The 23932-nt window shown below is 33.6% G+C and overlaps 2 protein-coding genes across 8 annotated transcripts in view; both read left to right on the forward strand.

Moving 5' to 3' along the window:
- The first annotated feature begins 61 nt into the window (after positions 1-61).
- Positions 62-23932, forward strand: part of LOC106111857 (guanine nucleotide exchange factor DBS-like) — a 71219-nt gene continuing 47348 nt past the window's right edge. Inside the window, exon 1 of one of the 7 annotated variants that reach the window (XR_001226203.1) lies at positions 62-473. Coding sequence is in view for 6 of the 7 variants with exons in the window: in XM_013294014.1 (XP_013149468.1) it covers positions 308-473 (166 nt within the window). In the remaining variant the exon portion in view is untranslated. Of the gene's footprint in view, positions 474-8268; positions 8491-12001; positions 12209-19791; positions 19946-23932 lie in introns of those variants that run through there. The other 6 variants (XM_013294014.1, XM_013294015.1, XM_013294019.1 and 3 more) reach the window with 6 other exon arrangements.
- LOC106111859 lies at positions 3198-7939 on the forward strand. The gene is made up of 4 exons (XM_013294020.1): positions 3198-3399; positions 3690-3970; positions 4048-4284; positions 4371-7939. The coding sequence occupies exons 2-4, from the start codon at positions 3710-3712 to the stop codon at positions 5616-5618; spliced, it is 1746 nt and encodes a 581-aa protein (XP_013149474.1). The 5' UTR covers positions 3198-3399; positions 3690-3709; the 3' UTR covers positions 5619-7939.

A 23932-nucleotide genomic window follows, 5' to 3' on the forward strand; every position in this document is an offset into this window, starting at 1 on the left:
GGTGGAAGTCGCTTTATTTTCGATGTGGTATATACGGCACCAGTAGTAAAATTACATCGCTGCATGTTGCTATAGTTTTCTTTCGTACCTGTCTATCTGCGGTATTATTTAATTTGCTTGCACGCGATTTAGGGTCGATGTACGAATTCGGATAAAAAAAATGTTTAACAATTATACAGTAAGATGTTACGGCGGCAGTATGAAATCGTACAAAATTCGATATCAAAGGAAATAGCGACGTAGAACGAAAATGTCGTAGCCTGGATGATATCGAGTAGTGTTTGTTTTTGGTGTTTCGGTGGAAACGATGGCAAACTCGACAACGAGCTTGGAGACGCAAATAGACAGTTTTCTGGAACAATTTAAGAGGAGCGCTTCGAAGGCCATGGAAGAAAGAATGGAGTGGCCAGATGGACCCTCGCCTGGAGTCGTCAGGTCTCGCAGCAGCTGCTTCACCCTGGATACTGCTACTGGTGAGTGTTTATTATTATTTGTGTAGTGAATTTTTTATGAATTCCTGAGATAAAAAGAAGTCAATAAATTCGTTAACATTATCAAAACAGGAGTTCCGTTGATTAAATAAGTACTTTACTTGAGCTTTACTTAGTGTTATCACTATCGTAAATAAACATATTTTAATATGAAACATTTATTAAAAAGTAGAATTAATTACATATTAACTAAGCAGTATTCAATGATGCAGTTGTATTGTACAAGTAGACAATAGAAATCTTAAAGCCATAACAATAGGTAGGTAGATATTTAATCAGCAACAAACATAATATTTTTTTAACACATAGAACAATTAACACTTTTTTAAGTATATACCGGAAAAAAACAACTTCGTAAAAAAATAAATGTTGCCAATATATCTTGATATTTAATTTATAAATGTCACACACAATAAATTAATTTAATTTAAACTATTCTACGTCTTCTGGGCTTTTTCTATTTTATTTCTGTATCAGATATTGTCACCTACTTAGTTGCTAGCAATAAAAAAACATACAGACGAATTGAGTACCTCCTTTTGGGAACTCGGTCAAAAAACCTTTGCGTAGAGAGTTATGTCGATTTATGGCGTACGTTTATGACTGTAAACAGACGTCATAACATCAACGAAGTTTTAAAATACCTAAATTAGAACACTCTATATCTTACCCGGTGAAGATAATAACATTGTTCAACGGTTACTTAATGAGCATTTCAAAATGATGAAAGAACACATTAACATTTCATGAAACAATGTGGTATTAACTACTACTTCGATTCATTAAAAATATTTTAATTAAAATTCAATAAATAGGTAAGTAGGTTCGTCATTTGTCACAAAGAGCATTGAATCGATTTTAGAATTGGGACAACGTCCTCGGAAACTCACTGCGTAGGTTGTAGGATAACGAATTATAGAAATAATTTATGTTGCAGTATATTAAAAAAAAACTTTTTATATATACCAGCTATAATCTGTTCGGCGCAGGGTGATTTTAAAAGAAGCAGGTTTTCAATAATTTCTTTTACAACTTTTGTCACTGTTAAAAAACATAAACCATCATTATCTAATGCGACTCCAGGACTGTTTCGTAAACGTATTTAGGAAAATACTTTGGTAACCATTCTTTCCATAATGGAACAGTTAAATCCATTGCCTGCCAAAAAGGACTTCCCACTTATTATACCGTTTTGTGTGTAAGCAAAACATAAAATAAACGATAATTATAATAAGACTTTCTTTTCCAATAAGAAAGTTTGAGTATACGTAACATACGTCATAACATGTTTATTGTATTCAATTTTTATTGAAAAAAATATGTTTGAAATTACAAAACACTGCAACAAATAACAGTTGAACGTCCGTGCGTTCCACGCCACTGCCGACCCTCGTGATGTACGCATCATTCATCTGATTACGTGTTGGATTTTTCTGAGCCAGATTTGTAACGCTATGCTCATATTCTTATTGGATATTGTGTTTAAACTGCGGCCTTAATTTTAACCCGTAAGAACATTTATATATGGACAAGCTGTCGCCCGCAAAATTCGTTACCTCAAATTTTGGACAATCCGTAACGCTATTTTGACATCCCAGTATTAAAAAAGTAGCCTATAATATGCCTATCCATGTCAGCTATCTTCCAGTCAAAGTCCCGTTGAAATCGGCCTAGCCGTTTCAGAGATGACCCGGAACAAACGCTGCTTGCGGACAGACAGACAAAATTTCATTAAATGCGATTTTAGTTTTCAGCAACGCAAATACATAATCTTTTCGAAATCTAGATTTTTTTTTAGTACAACAAACACGCACTCTTTTATTATATGTATAGAATCAGAAATATGCAACAAAATTGTTCATGCATAATCTTAAAATTTTAGAAGAAATAATACTTTTAAAACGTAGGGAATCGTTATTTACACAGACATAAAATTGTTTTATGTACACGTCCTATCGACTACCTATGGGATACCATAGCGGTGCATAAAGCTGCTTTCGTAAACTATCGATTCTCGTCTACTTTGTAAATAATGAAAGAAGTCTCATAGAAACATACTGAAGGCTTTTCATGTAATCATCACTAACAAACAATACATAATTTTAAAACAATATTACCTTATACAAAGTATTACACATGAAAAATAACATATCGTAATGCTATGATTAAAATATCTGCTAATCTAACATTAATGCAATCTAACTTCTTATTACAGTTGAATTATTAATTGGCTAGTACTATAGAGCTTACCAAGCGACGCTTTTAGTCGGGGATAGACAAAAATGCCAATTATTCACTATTGTACCTAGACCATAGATTAAATTACCACAAAAATATGGTAGATCCCTCGTTGTTCTCAAGCAGTTATCACCGGACATCAGTACACAACGAGAAGGAATCTTCTTGTTTCAGTTGTAGTGGTCGAAAGACTTCGGTCAAAATTCGTAGACCTTTAGAAGAAGTAATGATTTGTTTTTGCTTATTGATTTAATGATAGTTATCATTAAATTGAACCTATATCAACCTATATGTTTACTTAAAATAATAGAATTTAGTCATAATGAAACTTTAAAAAAATATTTTCTGTGTATTGAACAAAATGTCGCGTTGTTTTTTGTTTGAATGTTCGCGCCTTTTTGAAGCGATGCGTTCGTTGCGGAAACTTGCGACTTCAGCGCCGCCTAGTGCATGCGCACTGTACCAATGACATGTTCTACGGCGTCCTCCGATTTTATTCACGGAAAGTGTAACGCCATATTGCTTCCGTGAATTCTGTGAAATATTTGTGCATTTCTCTTTAATCATGACTATAATAAGAAAATGGATTGATTAAAAATAATTTACTATCAACGTTTAATCGTGGGGATATAATTTTAAGCATCACAGCTTCAGATTTTACTGGAAAAAGGTGAGTTTTATTCTTTCTCTGGTATGACTATATGGCCCAATATTCCACGGGAGTTCGATCCGCTATGCGATAATGAAACTTAAAAAACGCGATTAAGGTTAATAATTGCGCGATTTTTGTTATGTTTATTTACATGAATTTGAAAAGTTAACGCGGTTTTCTCGTCTATATCGTTGGTTAGTAAGATTTAGCTTAGCATTCGGGGCGGGTTGGCCATCTCATTGCTTATTGTACATACACGTATGTTAGTAGATAGATACATGTGATTTGACATGAGCGATCGGTTGTAGTGTAACTCGAGGGGACGATTATGTCCTATGAGAAGATGGAGGTGGTGAATCCGGCAGAAAAGGAAGCCAGTGAGGTGCTGCACTCTCTATTGTCGGTGGAGCGTCGTAGTGTAGACAGTAAGGAAGCGATCATTGTTTCCATTCCGGCCGATCAAAATGGTGGAGGCGAGTACGGCGAAAGTGCCCAATGGCACACCCCGGTCATGGGGCAACATTCAGTTTTTGAACTGAGCACCGCACAAGGTTTACAACAACATACTTACAATGGGCATCAGGAGCAGGTATATTATTGCATTCATATATAATTGTAATATCTTTTTAATTCTCTACTAATTATGGTAATTCACAACAATTTCAGGTGCTTTGGCAAGGGCATACTATACAAGTGGAGAATGGAGATGGCAATCTGCAAGCGATGCAGGGAACATACAGTATTGAGTTTGAACCAAATGTTGATGGTGAAACTGGGGATATGGAAGTTGACACAAAACCAAAGGTTGAAAAGAAAGTTGCTGTCAAGAGAAAGAAAAAAATGGCAGAATCAGATAGTGATGATGATGTCTTTGATAACAAATTGGAAGACAATCCTTCACAGGTGATTGCAAATTTCTAAATTCATATTTACTAGAAATGTTTTAACATAAAAATTTCATTTCTTTATTGTATTACTATATTTTACAGGTAAAAGAAAGACTGAAAAGAGGCTGTGACTGCAAAGATAATTGCTATAGAGGTCTCAATCCAGAAGCTGTGTACCGCCACAGGTTAAATATTGCAGAATTGACAAAAAGTGAGCATGACATGTATCTGATGGGCATTACAATGGCAAGTTTAGCAAATCCCGCAGAAACATCTCGTCACAAAGTCAGAAGGAGATTAAGAGCGTGCTATGTTTATCAGGGGAGAAAAGTTTGTTTAGAAGCTTTTTTATATTTGGAAAATGTAACACATTATCAGCTCAAGCGGATTAGACAGCATGTAATGACGCATGGAGTGGCTCCCCGAATACATGGTAATGTTGGTAAGAAGCCATACAACACTTTCACGCTGGACATTTACAAGCACGCTACTAATTTCCTAAAGGAATATTTGAAACAACATGCAAGCTCACCAAAGGATGTACAGCCATCAGGTGAAGGAGGCAAGAAAACAAGCAAAACAGTTATAATACAAGGTGATTCAAGAAAACACCTATTTGAGGCATATAAGGAATATGGGGAAATTTTGGAACCTGGTGTAAAGCTTATGGGCTATTCGACTTTCCGGGCATTCATGAAGGATCAATTTCCTCAAGTTAAGTTTGCAACAAAGAAGCAGGAGATGCCAAAGGATATGGTGCCTTTCCGCAGTGGGAAATGTATGTCATATGACAAAAACAAGGACCCTATTAGGATACAGCAGGAAAAAGAGAAAGCTGATGCTAAAAAGGCAGCTATGGATGCAAAGAAGAAAGAGGACATGGAGAGGGAGCAACATGCACAACAAGAAGCACAGCAGCAGCAACAACAACAACAACAACAGCAACAGCAACAGCAGCAGCAACAACAACAACAGCAGCAACAAGTGCAACACCAACAACAGCAACAAGTTCAACAAGTGCAGGTGCAACACCAACAGATGCAGAATCAAGGCCCTCATGTTGTTATACATCAACAACAACCACAACAACAATCGATGCAACAGCAGATGTTGGTGCCGCAAGTGAGTCAACACCAACAAGTGTTGACACAACAAGTGGGTGGTGTTCAACAAGTTTCCCAACAGCACTGTGTTCAGCCGTTGGGGGTGTCGGAGGATAGTGGGCAGCCAGTGGAGATGGCTCAGCAAGTGATACCGCTGGCGGTGGTGCAGCAACCACAGCAGGCGTACCTTGTCACTCCAGTGTCACATTTCCAAACACGAGTACAAGGTGCCTGGTACAGACATTGACATCGGAATGTCACATTTGAAAATACAATGAAATAGAAATGTGATGACATTATTGACATTGAAGCAACAAATTTTGTGGCCGGAGAAATATTTTTTATATGCCACATGTAACTTTGGCAATAAGCTAGTAGATACTTAGGTTTAACACCTTCTCAGTATTGATAACTGAATGAAACAAGTGTCTGTAAGTATAAATTTAATCATATTTACACAATTTACATTAGCAGTAGCTATGTAGTATATTTTATAGGCATATGATTTTGTAGGTATTGTAAGTTAATGTTTGGACAACTTGTCATTTGTGTGAAGAAGAACTGCAATTTTGTGAATCATTAATCCCGCCTTCAGGTATCTTTTAGGAATTGGTATTATTGCCTTTATTATAGCGCGTTTTTAATGGTTTTTTCTGCTCCCAGATATAATATTTTCTTGTATGAAAATTTATCCTTAAAAGTGTATCATCACAGTAGTATGAGAAATGGGGAATATGTAGTAAAAATGCAAATAATTTTAAATATTAGGCTGAAAGATGTAGAAAGTGAAGTGTTTGCACAGAATGCAATATATTTTCCCTCCGTCAACAATATCTAAAGTTTACTTATAATTATATTAAACATCACATTTATTTCCTTTGGTTTAAATAGTTTTAATTTTGTATTCTTCAATCTTAATAGTTATAAATGTGGATGAAATTATGTTTGTTTACCCAAGGAAAGCAGTGCCTTTAACTATTATGGGTAGATAAGTATAACAAAAAACTGGTTGAATTATTTAGCGTGAGATCTATGCAAAACTTTTTTTAACTCCCATACTTAGGCGGTGTTAAAATTTGAGATTTTGTTACTAAGGGACTGCTGTTAAAACAATTCTGAATGTAATGGAAGTTATTTTAACATTTTTATGTTTTATACATATCAAAATTTCGTAGTGAATAATTATAAAGACATAAGTTACTGGTGTTTAAATAGTCCTCAATATGCAGTCTGAAGTTAATTTAGTATGTTACATTTATTTTTTAGAGAGTGTAGGAATGTAGTTGTAGTGTTAGTTGTGTGCCCTATATGTACACAGGGATTTTTAATATGTTGTTCCTTTCACAATAAATGATGGACTATTGAAAGATATTTAAAATGTGATTTGGTAGTAAACTTCCATTTTTTTTCGATAATATACTCAAATTAATCATGAAATTGAAAATTTTGATCCTAATTTATTTAAGGTTCTATTTAAATCACATAAATGATTTAATTGGAAAATTTGTTCCGAAACAAAAATTAAGACAAATAAAAAAATTATAAATTTCCGATTGTTTCTTTTGAAATTAGAAAAAATTGTGAAAGATCCTGTGTTCAAATTGAATTAAATTGTGTTGTGTGTAAGTTGTTGGTAATAAGAATTGTATGGTAATACAGAAAAGTACATATATTTGAAGAAAGCATGTAATGTGTGGTTTGTGAGTGAAAAACTGAAACAGTCCCAAACTTAATGTTTGATTTAATAATTGTTTAATTGTAGGTTTCAAGGAATGAATTATTTTAAAAAGAAATTGTCACATTTCTATATTGAATGAAGTTTATATCAGCCTTTAAAGTCCTGAGAAAAAAAAAAACTAAATGTGGCTTATTTAAAAAAAAATATTTAACATAACACACATCAGTTCTCTATGTTTTATTTATTGAAAATAATTGTATTTTAAAATTCATAAACCAGTTTTTAGATAGTATCAACCAATATTCAATATCATTGTGTTAATCTTTTCGTATTTAGTTGTTAGAAATATAAAGTAACTGTGTAATATTATTATCAAGGAATAACTTACATTGTGTTGAGAAACTTTAAAATTTTCAATTGCATATTTTCATACAAATATTTTATAAAAAAACTTGATTTGTTTCTTAATTAAGATGGACGTAATATTGTAATTTATACAAGTACATAAGTGTGTAATCATATTTTATTAGAGAGTACAGGAATGTGCCTAGAAATTATGCTTATCTATGTATTTTTATAGTGCAATAGATTTAAAATTTTGGCATTCGACGAAATATCGTTTAAAAACATCCTTGAAAGACATTAAAAATAGAGTTTGGAAATATTAAGGAAAATAGTTTTGAATATGCTTTATTTTGTGGTATTCTAACCGTAAAAGTATAAATTATTGACGTTCATAATATTGTATTTTTGAATGTACAAGACAAACTAGCTTCGCTAGATTTGTCCTAAGCATTTAATTTGGCATCTATATGTATTATGTAACAAGATCAATATCGTACGTAGGAAGACATCATGTGATAGAAAATAAACTTTTTTACGCTAGTATACGTCTTTTTGTTTCATTAACATTTAACTAACCCCCAAGAAAAATTACAAGTTTTGCGTATGTTTGTTAAATTGTTATTTTACTCTTTGACGGTACAGCAAATCTCCGAATTTTTCCACACATTTAAAAAGGGACATAGACCGAGAGTGAGTACCAAAGATCCTGAGATTAAAAAAGAAATTCAAGACAAACAAAGCCGCGGGCACATGTTAGTATGCTATAAAATTAAGATGATGGAGTGATGTTGCACCCACGCCATCCTCGTTCAATTAACGGCCGGTGCAAACAGCCGGAGACTCCGTCGGGGGTGTGCGTTCGTCGCACTCGCCACAGCAGTCTCGACCGTTCGCTACTCGCCGATCGCCCGACACTCACTCGACAGTTTAATAAATTCAGCGCGTCGATCATTTGTAAACAAAAGTCATTGTTTCGTCGCCACTCAGTTTGACGATGGCCACTTGAGTCGACGGCCGCCACATCCAATTGCTGATCAGACAACATAAGACATGAAGTTTTGGAAGTGCTGTAGTAAGCGCAAGCGCATCTTGACCGGTGAGTTAGAACGATTTAAAAATAAGTTTATTGCATGTAGAGCATGTCTTATTTTGTATACACATGGGGTACGAATAATCCTGGAATCTTGATTATTTTTAATGCAACTTCAGGAAAAACAGTTTACTGATGACCTAAGCTGGTTGCCAATAATACTACAATATTTAATTACAACTGACGTAAACATTCACATCATATGTCTACTATATTAAAGAATTAAATCCGATTTCAATCAATTGTAAGAACGAAGCACAACTAATTGACGACCTTGTTAGATTCAGATCTATAATGACCACTACTTTATAACTACTGATTGTTGGCAATGTGGTCACAATCACGAATCTATAAAAGTATCTTTCCTGTGTAGTACGGATTATCAAATGTTACCACAAAGTTTTAGGTGATCGTCTATATCACTGGACGTGCTATAATTAATTTTTACCGTTAGTATTTATATATATTGAAACAGATGACCACACGCTATGCCAGCACCATTAATGGTATCTTGTCGAGAAATAAAAACTATTAGTGCGTGACGAGTAGCCACATTAGCCACATTAGTCGATATAGATTTCGGTTCCTTGTTACATTTTTACCGTTTTTTTTATCTTATTTCAAAGTTATCTTAGTATCATATAATTGCATATGCATTTCTATAATGCCAGCTGCAAGTTTAATCAAATAATTTGGTTCGCTTTAAAAACTTTCGCGAGCTTTCTCGCGAGTGTCTTTTGTATGTTACGTAAAAATACGTCGTATTAATTTCGCATTTAAATGAGGCGAGACCGGGGTCTTAAACGACTTCTCGAAGTTATACCATACCTACCATTCGCGAACACCACCCGTTTGTAATTTGCCTAAACAAACTAAGTTGCATTTATTTAATATCTATTTCATTTTTTTGTCATTGTGACCTTGGGTATATTTTAAAAGATTAAAAAATCTTATTTGAAGTGATTTTAAACTATGATCGACGTCATTGTTCACAATTCTTTGTGTTAACGAGTGGCTATCTTTGACACGGACGTGCGTTGTCCGAGTTTATACCTACTTACCCGTTTGCCCTACATCAACCGCAGTCTTCATTAAACCTTGTTTGCAGATGCCACTTTAATCAACTATTTAGGAATTTAGCTCATGCTTGATTACAGATCAAGTAGATTAGAGTTTAACGAGTAGAGATCGTTTACTTATTTGATACATAACGGACTTTGGTAATTTGTTGTGCTGAAATACCTAGGATAATAGTAGGACCTTTATATTAATAAATGTAATATGATTATATGAAGAATACATTGTATTAAAATTGACAAAAGCGAATGTCGTCATAGTCCGTTGGTGGCGCACGGCCGGGTGTGATTGGTATGCGAGCCACGAGCCATCAACCGCCGCCGCTTTTGTCCTCGCGCATTGTCCCCTTCCTTCCTTCTCTTCAATCCCTTTTTGAAAAGGAGGCCGGTTAGCTTTTCAATATTGTTGTAGGTAAAAGACCGCTTAAATTGATTGTACGTTTATACCATATGATTTAGTATAAGCTTTAGCAAAAATACAATGAAAAGTATACAAAGCCCAATCAATCACCATAAAAGAAGGCAAAAATGAATTATAATTTTAATTAAAAACTACTATTTACAGATTTTTGTAGATATAAATCTATGTATTTCTATGTATACGTTAGTGCGTAAGTCGTGTCTGAACAATAAACCTGTTTGCCTGTCTGGACGCACTGCCGGTTTAAATCCAAACACATTAACTTAAGTACCCGCGTCGTAGGTGGATTACGGATTGAAGAATTGCAGGGTGCCAGTTACAATGAACACACACTTTGGCTTCGTATGTATTTCATTACTATCGTAAATTATTTACTGAACTGCTTTTTATGTTAATCTTAAAAGCGTGGGCTAAACCTTCGACTAAACTATCGCACAGCTGTTGTGCGATTGTCGATTGTTTCGCAGCAAATTCAACAGTTTAGTTGCACAAGTAAAAATCGAGTAGTGTGCACACCTCCGTCTAAGCTCATAGGAATCAAATCGCAACTAAACAGAGTTGCGATAGTTTAGTTAGAGGCGTAGTTTAATCTGATGTCCTAAAACTGAAATATCTCTGTGACCGATGACCGATAAGCATTTGGTAGAACCGACCGTCGATCTATCCTACATACCTTACGTAGCGGTCGCAGCGGATTTTATCGGAATTTGCTTTAGTACCCTTTACGTTAGGCTTTAACCCGTACTTCTGATCGTTTATACTTATCTAGATTATATATACTTGTCACATTGAATGATGAATTAATTGCATACTATTGATTATTTGGTGTGAAATCATTTCACAAAAAAGAAAATTATAAGAGAACGGTGTTAAAAGAACATTAATAAAATTTGCAGCCGAGGCTGTTACAATGCATTTTTTACGTTTTCCTTTATCTCAAAATGACTCGTAACTGTTTATTTCGTGCAATCGGTACTTAGTATAAAATGTTTCTAATCTATGCTCGTGTTTACTCAATAGATCGAATATTTCAAATCCATGTCCTGTATCCTAAGTATTGAATAGCGTTGACTTTTTATATTCTCAACAATGAACAGCACAATTGAATACAGTCGCTATAAACCGAAGACAATGGCGGTAACATATAACTCGCCATGTGCATGTGCTAATAGTTCTACATAGGTTAATGAATCCGTAAACAATGATATTTTGCGTCTATACGTTGTACGAATTTACAAACGGGAAAACTTAGGGAAAGTGATTTTTTGTTATAGCTAATTTTATCTTTGCAAAACAAAAACATTTAAATCGGTCTTAGTTTAAATTATTAAACTGTCAAATAATTTGATAAATACGTGTTAAGCTTTCAGTCAACTTAGTGGAGGTTTTTAGTTAATCTTTTTAGAATTTTAGACACCTAATTAGTGTCCAAAATTCTAAGAAACGGTTTCCTCGATAACATAGCTGTAAAATAACATTGTAATACGCTAAGTTGAACTTTGTGGAATGTAAACAGTGTGCAGGTTTTTCCTAACAATTATACGAACTAACTTGTAGAGTTTAATAAGTTCGTTGTTATTTTTTCCAATTTAAACAATGACATACGTTTTCAGTTTAAATCGTTCAATCCGTAGAAAAGCACTCTATTTTATATTCTATAAAAATATTTCAGGGAAATCTTTTACAGAAATAAATGACAAGTATTCTGAAAATATTGTAGAATTAAGTCCTCAAAATTTCCTCGTCTTCTTTTTACGGACTTCCCAAAAGAAGGAGGTACTGAATTCGTCTGTATGTTTTTTTTAAATATAGGGGATTTTTTGCCGCACTTTTCGTACCCGACTCGATAATGACCGGCCGAAGACATTATTATGTAAATGCTATGCAACAGCCGGCGTTGTACTCTGACGTCTCATCAAAACAGTTCTAATCGCTTCGTTCATTTCGTCACATGCAGATTACATCACATCTCGACGCGATCAGTTCTCGATGTAGGCCGGCGCGGCGGGAGTATCCCGTTGGCAAGCGCTCAGTACGCGCTCTGTCACCGGAGCACACCCGCGCCATTCAATCGTGACGGCGCGCCAACATTTTTGTTTTTTTTTTTAATAACCTCGCTGTCAGTTCGGAAATCGAAGTGTCGTGGCTCAGTGGAAAACAAAATTTTGTGAAATGAAAATACGTTTTGAAGTGCCCAACAAATTGGAAATATTTTTTGGTCGAGGTAGTAGTTTTATTTATTTATTTTAGTCAACTAAACGTTAATCTACTATTACCTAATTATATTATTTTATTTATTGCAAGTATAGTTAAATTTAATAGAGAGATATTTCATTAATAAATATTAAAATCAAATCTGACTTTGGAATCGTATGAAATAATGTTTTGTTAAGGTTGAGTTGTTTTTAACCTTCATTTTATACTAGTAGCTCTACAAACATACGTGCATTGTGATAATCTGTGTACATATACACATAATAATAATACAATGTAAACACAACACGTTCGTATTATTAGCGACTGCGCGGGAGATAGGATTCTACAATAAATATAAATAAAAAGAACGTGCAAAATAGACATGCATTCAACATGCTCTTTGAACAACTGTTCAGTTGAATAAGCTGAACAATTAATTTAAAATTGAAGCTAAAATTCTCCACAGCCTTATTAAGATTCTAATCTATGGATCTATTGTATATTTTTCATAAACAAACAGAAGGAGTTTGTGCGAAATTTAATTTAGGATAACCAAAATATTCTCCGTTTGTTATCATTCATTTTCTTATCTCGCTTATCAATTTAGAATCTAAATCAGTAACAAAACTCATTTCGTATGCACGGTGCGTGCTGGAGAGATGTTCGTCTTTTGATGGATTTTACTTTTCACGCCGAAGTAAAATTGAAAGCATGCAAAATGAAATTTATGTATTGTGCGTAAAAAAATATTACAATGTGTGGCGTTTTATAACTTCTTTATTCATTTTAAGAGTTTTCACATATCATATATTTTATAACAATACAAGTGGATATGATGGTTTGCTCTTGTTTCTTAGAAAAAACTTTTTAAACTTAACTGAGATAAACAGAGCGGTGACTATCGTACAACTATCGTGCGATTGTTTCGCAGCCCATTTAACAGTTTAGTTGCACTAAAAATCGAGTGTGCACCCTTATATAAGCTCATAGATATCAAAGCGACTAAATAGTCGTGCGATAGTTTCGTCAAAGTTGTGCGCGCTTTTAATATTTTGCTCGTTTTGTCCTCGAACATATTAGCAGTGATAAAGATATCACTGTCGATCCATAATGACTTGATAAACATACTGCGATTATGTTGTATTTATCTATTTCAGCCATGTTTTACCACAGTGATATTGTATGTAAAGTAACACTTATTTCGTTACTTATAATGTTTAAAACTCTACAATGGTCAACAAACGCATGGTCACTTTGACCATACGAAAAAATAAATAGTATTACATATTTTTTACAAAACCTTTTGATACATAATTAAAACCGATTTTCATCGTGCTAGGTCTAAGTACGCTAACATTATTACAGGAATACGATGTGCTCTGTCAGCCTGTCGCCAATTTAGTGTTAGGTTACCGCGACTAGCCGCACGAAATACAATAGCGTAAAGCTTTAGTTTATTATGTGCCGTGTCTTTACAGTTCTTAAGTCAATAGATACTAGGGCCTTCATGAAGACTGTACTATATAACATTGTAAGGCTTTCTTTGTATTTATTTTTTCTTTATTAATTTTGTTACCTGCCAGATTATGCAGTCTCCAAGGTTCGTTACAGTTAATTCCTTCTTACCTGCTCATAAACGTCGTAAAAACGCACAACGAATGCCAAAGCAAGAATTACCGGAGCATTTTATGCAACTTTAAGCCAAATTATTAATATAATGGAACCCAAATTACTATTTAGCGTTGAAAGCATTAGTAAACCGTCCCTCTATGTACTTTTTACACTAGGCATATACCCAAGAGGACTAAACTACTTAACTTTGCCATTAATATTAAATCAGTCTGTGAAAAGAGTGAATAATTTTGTCCTCTACTCTCATTGCGTTGTCTCCTGTCTATGGTTCAGTACTTGAACATAAACTATGTCAACAAGAGGCACAAATGTGCACTCGAAAGGATTGCGGACTGCATTAAAGTAAGGACGCGTGAATCCTTTTGAAGAACACGTCTACACGTATGAAGCTACGTCCTCGACGATAAATGATGAATAAATTCGCGAGATATTGCGGCATTATTATGTGAAAAACCAAGAATAATCCTTTAAACCCTTGTAACTTTAATTGAAAAACCGACAAGTACCAAACAAATCCGTGATAATTGTATTTTTATTGTTGTCATTTATTGAATTAGATCAGTAGCGATGTTTTTTGATCGATTAATGTTCTAATTACACGGTTATCTTATTATATGAGAAATAATTTTGTAAACAGCAACAATGTCCGGAATCGTAACTGCGGCGTCTTTGTTTGCGCTTACTTACATAACTTCAAACCTAGATTTTTTTCAATTTCACACGCTTTTTATTCATTGCAACTGAGAGATTACCAACAACTTTTGTGTCAAACGAAGACTCCGGTAATATTAATGACTAGCTGTTGCCGTGCGACTTCATCCGCATAAAATTAAGAAAAATTAATTTCATTGTTTACATTTGTCAAATTATCAATAGCAAATGTCAAAATGACATGACATGACAAAGCATGGTAACCTTGCTTTCTTGATGTTGGCAGCAACTTATGGTCTCATTCCCACATTACGGTTTTTATCCAAATTATTTACCCCTAAGTTTATTGGCGTTAAAATATATACCCTAAAGCATAACGGAAGTGTAGGGCTTTTTATTAAAGAAAGAATTCTTGTATATTTTTCGAGCATAATTGTATAACTGTTTTAATACAGATTAAAAGAATGTCTCTTATAACCGCAGTCTCCTAAAACAGTTTCTCCCCCACGGTTTATTTCGTTTCATACACAATCATGTTGGCCCACAGTTTGTTACTGCACTAGTCTGCATATTTTATTTGGGATAAAGTCAGAACGTATCCTTTCATCGTCCCTATAAATATTTACTTTTAAATGCCCTTACAGAGTCGCAGCTTGACATCTTTGAGATGTTCGCATGTGAATTAGTAAAAATAAACCTCTTTGTTTGGACGTGCAACGGGAATAACAAAACTCTTTGTTTATCCGTCACTCGATAACAAGATCTTTTGTTTTTGCACATAAATGTTATTCTTTGTAAAGTCTTTATGTTAGGGTCTTTGGAGCGACATCTTATTGCATAGAACAGTCTCCAATTAGTATAATTAACGTTAGTTACAGACGTATAATTTCGTTCAGAGGTTGTTACATTTATTATTGTAGTTCCAATCCGCTGAGGGAGAGCCATAAACAAGAAATAGAATAGATAATATTGTAGTTACACTTTTTGCGTAATTACAAAACAGATTTAACCATACATAAAAAAATATATCGTAATGCTCACAAATACATAAGAATTTACGTATATTTAAAGTGTTTGGTTAATGCTTATTATCGGTAACTTTTAACTCAAGGGCAAGTGAAATGAAATTCATCAGTATACTCAACATTTTTATTAAAAGACATGAAGCCAAATCTGGAGATCAAAAAGCCGGTTTATCGGTCGAGTGGACCCTTAAAGCGATAGCTGCAGACGTTTAAGGAACCAGTCTGGGATAACTTGCATTTCAAGGTTATATTTCAGTTTGTAAACGCTAAGCATAATTTGTAAACATAGTTTTAATCTGTAGAAGGTATACGTCAATGAACCTTAAGGCTTGTTTGTATTAACGTGTCTATAGAATTATTGACTACTGTTGTCCTCCACACAAGGTACAAGGTCGCAGAGACAATAGCACTGGTAATGCCGGCGTCTGTCTGCCTCTCCTATCGTATCTCAAGGCCATTCAAGCATATCAAATACATAATATAACACATAGTTACACATAATTTTCTTTTAAACATGCATATAAAGGTGCACAGTTAATCTTTTTGCTTCCTGTTGGTGTAGTTTTCTAACCTTCACCTAAATATCAGATTATTTAGAACTAGTAATGAATATATTTCAAACAACTTGAGATATTCCAGGACGACGTAACAATGCGTTTATCTCAAATTCGTTTCAATTTTATGGTATAGGCTGCGTTTTATCTGCTTTCACGTTTTGCACTGACTTTTATGACCCGTTAAGATCGAGTTAGACAGTGTTACACACAAGAATGTTTGCTTTCTTGTAATTAAAACGCGATGAAAGTTTTTTATTATGATATTACGGATATGAACACCATCATAGTCACGTAATGCTTCTTTAATAATAAAACAAAACGAAAAAAAAATGAAAACAAAAGAAAAATCCAAACCGTGAGTTTGTACCGCCATAAAATTTGCAAGAAAACCAATGGAAGTATAAATGTAAAAACTAAAAATATTTGAACTGTTTATTCTTTGAAATAATTACCGACAGGTTGTAAATAAACACTAATATTTATAAACACACATAACTCTGTCTTTCAAGTATTTCCCGGTTTGTGGATAGTACACGACCTTCTACAAGTTGTAAACAATGCTTGTTACGGAAGGTCTGGTATTACCATAACAAAACATCTTTTATAAATAAACATTTATGTTGAGTAAATTAAACCTTATGCCAGAGCTATTGTTCGGGGTACTATAGTAAGGTCAGCAAGAACAGAACAAAACGTAAACAAAAGTTTACTACCTTACGTTACGTGTTAGGTAAAAGACGCGCTGGAAGAAGAAAGAAATCGTGGTTGCGAAATATCAGGGAGTGGACGAATATTGCCAGCATAAAATACCTATTTCGCCTGGCACAAGACCGGGAAAAGTTCGCTGAGCTGACGACCAACCTTCATTAATGGAGAGGCACTAAGAGAGAGAGAGAGTTATGTGTTGGTTATTTTCACTCAAACTTTATAATAAGAGATTTTTTTAAAAACGAATAAATGACAATCAAAATTTTGGTAGTTAATAGCCATAGGTCTCCATAAATGTCTTCCACATTAGGTTCCCTGCCTTACGTATCTTCCCTTTCCCTTCCCGCCTTCCCTTCCCGCCATGTACACTAATGACGCATTGGAAGAGGAAATAATCCCTTTTCTATGCGGCAGTTTCTCCGTAGATCAAGCACAATAAATACATCTGCTATTACGAGGACTTCTATGTGCAGCGGTCGCATCACTTTTTCGGCGAATTTAAGTGGCCGCTAGCTAAAAGCATATGCAAAAATAAGTAATAAAACCTTTGAGAGAAATTGGTTAAACCAAAAGGTTACAACTCTTTTGACATATTTTGTCTTTGGTCTGGTATTTTAATTAAATATTGTTGTACATATTTCCACAATATAAAAGCTTTTAGTACATTATATACACTTCAGTGGTCGTAATATTCACTATAGTAATATAAAGTGTACCTAAAGTAGGTTATAAAGTTTATTACAGCATTCTTCATTTCCTTTGTGCCCGGTGGGCAATGCAGTAAATGCCTATTTCCCGCCGAAATTTGTTTGCCCCCGTAATACTTTTACCATTTGAAATAAGTTTGTAAGGAATGTAGGTCAATGAACTTTCCGTACGAACAGTTATTATCAAACTTTGCTGTTAAAGAATTTGAAAAATTATAAAGCCTGTTGGCAATTGGTTCTTTTCAAATTTCTTATAATTATAATTACTATGGGCTATTTAAATACAAATACAGTTTAATCCTATATTTAATTAACTTTATTACTCCGATGTGATGTCTATTATTTTTCAAACCAATCAAGTCTCAATTATTTGTATTTATTTCCGTATCCAAAAAGGCACACCTACTCTTTCCCCAATAAACCCACATCGAATAGGTTGGCGAACTCCCTAATTTGAAAGATAAGCGAGTCGTTAGTTGCTAAAAATAGACTGAGATATCAGATATCAGTCAGTTGTCATTATTGTATGGTCTATTTTACTAAGGGCCTATCCCACTACTGGCTGATAGAGACTCAGATAGCTTAAAAATGACAGATAAGGAAACAAAATCCGATATTTCCATCACATATTTTACACTTTGGATTGTTATTACTCAATTTACAATTTTATGGGACAGGCCCTAAATATTCTACTACTACTATTCTAATTTTAGTTAAGACAATCATCATCTCCCCTGCCTTATCCTACTCCCGTATGGTCGGCGTTTTCGTGTGGTTTTCGTCCTCCAAATAACTCTATCATCCGTTATTTCAGTCATCACTCCCTTCTTGATCATGTCACCTTCCAATCCTCGCAATCCATCCATCTCTTTCTAGGTCTACCTCTACCGGTGTACCCCTCCACATTCATAACTAACGTCCGTCTTGGTACATGCGATTCATCCCTTCTCATAACATGCCACTCTAACCTAAGAGTTATGACTGGTTTTAGTTAAGACAATGTGCTATTATTTATATTGCTGTTTTTATTATTCCCATCCTACTTCTCTATCGCTTCTATGTTTGCAATACATTTGTACAATACTATTTACATGAGATTATCTTTACTTTGCTTATGTTATTTTGTAAACTTATCATTGATTGTAATCTGCGGCTGTGTGAAATGTTTCTTTAGGAATTGTCGGATTATTTACATGAATAAATACCGCAAGAGGAATGTTTTTACATATCGGCACATTGATGTTTATTTTTTAATGATTTCACATCCATTATTTATTGATTACAATAGCATACCAATTCTGTTTCGTCACAATAACATTCGTTTGTTTATTACTCGAGATCGGAGATGGTCATGTTAAAAACGCAGTGATCGTTCCACTCTGTTTGCAATCCATATGTTGGCCTCTTTTATCTTGGCGTTAAAATCGTATAATTTTTACGCTAAGCGCTACCCAAATTGGGAATAAGTGAATAACATTTTTTTTATTATAAATGTTTTATCAATGTGAAATTTTGTATATCAAAGTATCAAGTGTGAGTTTTTATCGGAATCATCTCGTTTAGCTCCGTTATTTTATCTCATCGATAAAAATTTAAAATCTCGTTGTCAGAGAAACGGTCGTGGTTGACGGGATATATCGTGCGATAAATGTTGAACCTCATTTTTTCGGTTTTACGTTAGTAATAAAGGATATCGGTGATTTATTCCAGTGTTTGTGAATTGAGGTTATGTCTGACCAGGACAGTAGCGTGGGTGTTAGCGGAGGCGCTTGCTGTCGTGTGCGTCGGAGTATCCAATGTTTCGGATTCCACGGTAATTCCTCAATTATAGCATCGGCACACGAGATGCTCGCATTCCACTTATTTCACACCGGACGCCACTTCCAGTTATGTCATGTTTCAAAGTTATTCGACCATACGACTTAGATGATATTGAGGTGAAGTAAGTTTTTATTTACGTTTATTAACGAACGTTTTAATTAAAAGGAATAAAATTCAATCAACATTAGCTTCTAACGGTTGGTACACTTGCATCGTGTTCTAGTTTTCTCTAAACTTTTTTATACAGTAGGCGTTTACTAAAAGGTCTAAAACCATCTCTATCAATTTTTCCACTTTTCTATAAAAAGTTAAGAAAAAAACAAAACGTAGTAATGACGACCGAATTACTCTAATCTAATAGTCAATACTCTCGAACCTGACATTACGAGAAGTCATTACTATTACTATTAAAGACGGTAACTATGTATAATCGAATCGATTATAACCGATTTACATCGATAGTATAGTTGATGATCCGTATAATCGATACCGTTGTTTGTCGCTATAGCGGTGTCTTGATCACCGGAGATGAAGAACCTAGTGTCGTTCGTGACCGCGTGCAGAGTGGCCGGCGCGTGCGCACGCTTTTGGTCAATGTGTCGTGAATATTGTCTTACTTCTGGACTCATGAAGCTTAGTTTGTTTTTGGTTAGATATCATAACAAAGGTATGTATTACATAAATTATTATATTATTGTTCTAATAGCCAGTAGTGAGCACAATATAATAATAGCAATTTAACAGCTCTTTTACTTTGTTTATTAAAAATAACGTCTGTATCCAGTATCTATTAACATTTATTAGTATGGCTGTTTGGTTATTTAAATTTTCTTGACTATTATTTAGTTTTTTGATATTTTATAATACTAGAAAAAGTATCAAGAACTTTATGCGAATAATGTTAATTGTAGCCCTATTATAAGACATCAGGAAATAGCGAAATTGAAAATGTTTCCAGAGCAATTGACGTTCTCAACGTTTATCTTGTAATTTGCTACCGCGTGGTCGGCGAAAAAGCGTAAGCATACGTTAATTAGATCCGTTTGTCTGTTTTAATCTTAATCTTTGATGACAAAAACAATATTACTGTACATTTTAAAAAGACAGTTTATAAGTCTTGAAAGTAAAGTTTGTTTTTTAAATATCAGACAGATATAATTGTGATTTTTCAACTGATTCATAATTAATATCTTAATTTAAAGGTCACTTTTGTAACATTCTATACGTATCAGTTATTCAAATACTTGTTTAACAAGTTTTGTGATAGCTATTAAAAATAAATCAAGTAAGTATAGATAAAAATACGCTTAAAATTGTACAATAACTGCTACTTCGTGTCTAAGTTAGTTGTTATCTGTGGTGTATATGTGGGTATGCCAATAATAATGTAAAAGCCCTACATAACATAGTCATACAGATAATGTGAAGTAAAGAAGACAATGGCAAAGTTTCTACATTACATTCAATTTTTTTTTTAATGTCATAGTTTTAACCATTTATTACCTTCTGATTATAGATACGCGTCATCTATCTATCTATATTCTATACATATCTATACATATAATAAAATTGGAGTGTCTGTTCTATCAAAAAAAAAAAAACAGATTTCTTGAACATGATGTATTTGCGTTGCTGATAACAAAAATTGCATTTAAAACAATTTTGTCTGTTTGTCTGTCCTCAAGTCGCGTTTGTTCCGTGTAATCTACAAAACGGTTGGGCAGATTTCGACTGGGCTTTCACTAAGGGGAACATGACATAAACGGGCCTATTCTAGGCTACTTCTTTTAAAGTCCGCGAAGTCAAAATTACGTAATGGGTGGTCCAAATTTGCGCTACCGAAGTTTGAGGGCGACAGCTCGTATGTTAATGAAACTAAAAAAAAATATTATTAAAGAAATGCGATCTGTTCCGAGTAACAGTACTAAAACCATAATTATTCTGTAGTTTTAATGCGGAACGTTTTTGTATATCCAAATTTAATTCGTAGAAGTTTTACGTTATTTCATCTCTTTCCGTCTTTTGCATACGAATATTCAAACACAAGAGTAAAAGTAAAAAAAGCACATTTTCATTTGAGATTCACAGCAGCGTCAGCGAGATTACCTACTGTTGTTTTCTTTCTTTACGTACATAGCAAGGTAAATACGTGTTTGTTTACCATGTATCTCGGAAACCGTAATATTGTGCTGAATGTTTGCCTACTTACTTAGTGTTATTGTTTAAACACATTTAGATGAGTTTATTTTTTTAACAAGATAGATTATGATTTCTTTCTAGCTAAACAATTTTCTACAGAAGACAAAACATAACATATTATTAAATATTGACGTTAAACGAAATTGTTACTATCTCCGTTATTTTTAAAGATAATGAGAGGAATCATAATGGATTATGTGCATTTTTTAAATACACGGTACTAAGCACATCAGTAAATATTATAAATCTGAGTTTTGAACGCATTAAAAATCTTTTACATCAAACTATTCAAATCAAGACGACTTAATTACCTCATCCTCTTATTGTTTACGATTTACCACTGTTGATACTCGAAATTCACACGTATTTTTTGTATTAGTTAATTTTATTCAGTAGAGCAATTAATGACCGTTTTTTCTTTTAAAATTCTGTTTCAGATTAGAAACAGCGTAAATCTCCCGGTTAGTTCTAAACGTTCATATCACAACTATAGTCGATGCACGTTTTTACACCCAAAATTCTTTGCTACATCTTGTTTATCCATATTTTTGAAATTCGATCCATTGAATTCAAAGTTTGCGTTATTTTTATAATTTTAAGATGTTTTAAGCACAATTTAGTGCAATTAAAAACTTCGTTACTTTCTTAACTCCGATATCTAGTAATATTTTGCGTGTAGAAAAATAAAACCCTGTATGTAATAAAACCTTAGGTTCTTTTAAAACGAAATCCCTAAAGCAATTTACAAGAACCTTTTTGCTTGTGCGATAATCCGAACTTGAAACTTATCTCATTGTTAGAAAAAGAATTGTATTTTTTATTCCCGTTATGTTATTTTAGGTTAACCCTTTACAAGTGAGATGTTTCAATAAGGTTTTAATTTTCAACACCATTAAACACAAAGTACATTGTTATAGCTTGTTATTGGCATATAAACATTTTATTTAAGTAATAATTAAATTTCTAGAATAATCATTTTATTTAGTACTACCTTTCACTCGCGACTCCGTTCGCATGGGATTAAAAAAACAAAATTGAGTAGCCTATGTGTTCTTCCAGATTATCCTCTACATCTATACCAAATTTCATCAAAATCCGTTAAGTCGTTTAGGCTACAAACTCTAACAAACATCCATCCATCTAAACTTTCGCATTTATAATATAAGTATAATTAGTTGTTGCTCTCGACTCTGTCCGCGTAAAATTAAAAAAATACCTTACAGATAAATTACCATTCTAACGGTGAAAGAATTAAAATCGGCCCAGTAGTTTTTAAGTTATTTCTATACATATAAAAATAAAAATCTTTACTCTTTATAATACCAGTATAGACTACGAGTAGTATAGATATAGGTGAATTTCTCGTAGAGTACTTACGTAATATAATTTTGCTGTATACCCTATTGATTAAAAGGTAGCACGCGATCATTTAGTGGCCTACTGGATTATAAAGTTAAATTACATTTCTCTTTAAGGATGAAAATGTGAATAAGAAACTTCGCGTAGTATGGGAAATGTTTCTTTATGTGATACGAAGTAAACTATATGTAAAACATTAGTACAATAAAGCCTTTTTGGTGTTAAACGGATAGAAAATCATACTATAAGTAATATTAAATTTGTACCGCAATAAATTTAAAACCACATTTTCAATATTGATAGATTATACCGCATAGCTTCTCATACATCTCTATGATAAATGCTACCTTTCAAAGTTACCTCGTTACTTTACCATAATGCATTCTTTACCTGTATCCGACATTGATATATGATTGTACAAAATTAACAGAAACGAAATCGTAATAAACTGTCATCAAAGGTAAAGATTAAGTAAGTACCTTAAGAATTTTAGTTAAACACTAGCTATTCGCGTGCGGCTTCATCCGCACGAAAATATAAATTTATTGTTTGCATTTGTCAAATTCTCAATTGCAAATGTCAAAATACGTATTACCTTACTATGGCAATCTTGCTTCCTTGATGTTGGCAGCAACTTATGGTCTCTTTCTCACATTAGGGTTTTTATCCAAAATATTTACCCCCTAAATTTAATGGCGTGAAAATATATAGCCTAAAGCACGACGTATAAGTGTATATACTCTATATATACTCTCCTTATTGAGATGTTCGTTTACATTAAGTTAAATAGTATTAATAGCTTTACTCGACATTTCTATAAAAAAGATACTTAGTAGATAGTAAACATCATTCGTTTCCGGTACGTTTGTTCTATTGTTCTAGTGATTTCCGCATTCCACCCTATTCGCGACGGCACGGCTTTCAGTGGTAGGGTTTCTTACAAGTATACACTGTAATTACATCTGTCTACACAGCGAAAGGATAATCCATGATCCTGCGGTCCTTTACTTAAAAAATAACTTGCAAGGATTTTACTATCGGAGTTTCGTAAATGTATCTAAATGTTTTGTAATAATATATGTAAGTAGGTACTTTA

Source organism: Papilio polytes, unplaced genomic scaffold (assembly GCF_000836215.1).
Source record: "Papilio polytes unplaced genomic scaffold, Ppol_1.0 DF824146.1, whole genome shotgun sequence".
Lineage (NCBI taxonomy): Eukaryota > Metazoa > Arthropoda > Insecta > Lepidoptera > Papilionidae > Papilio > Papilio polytes.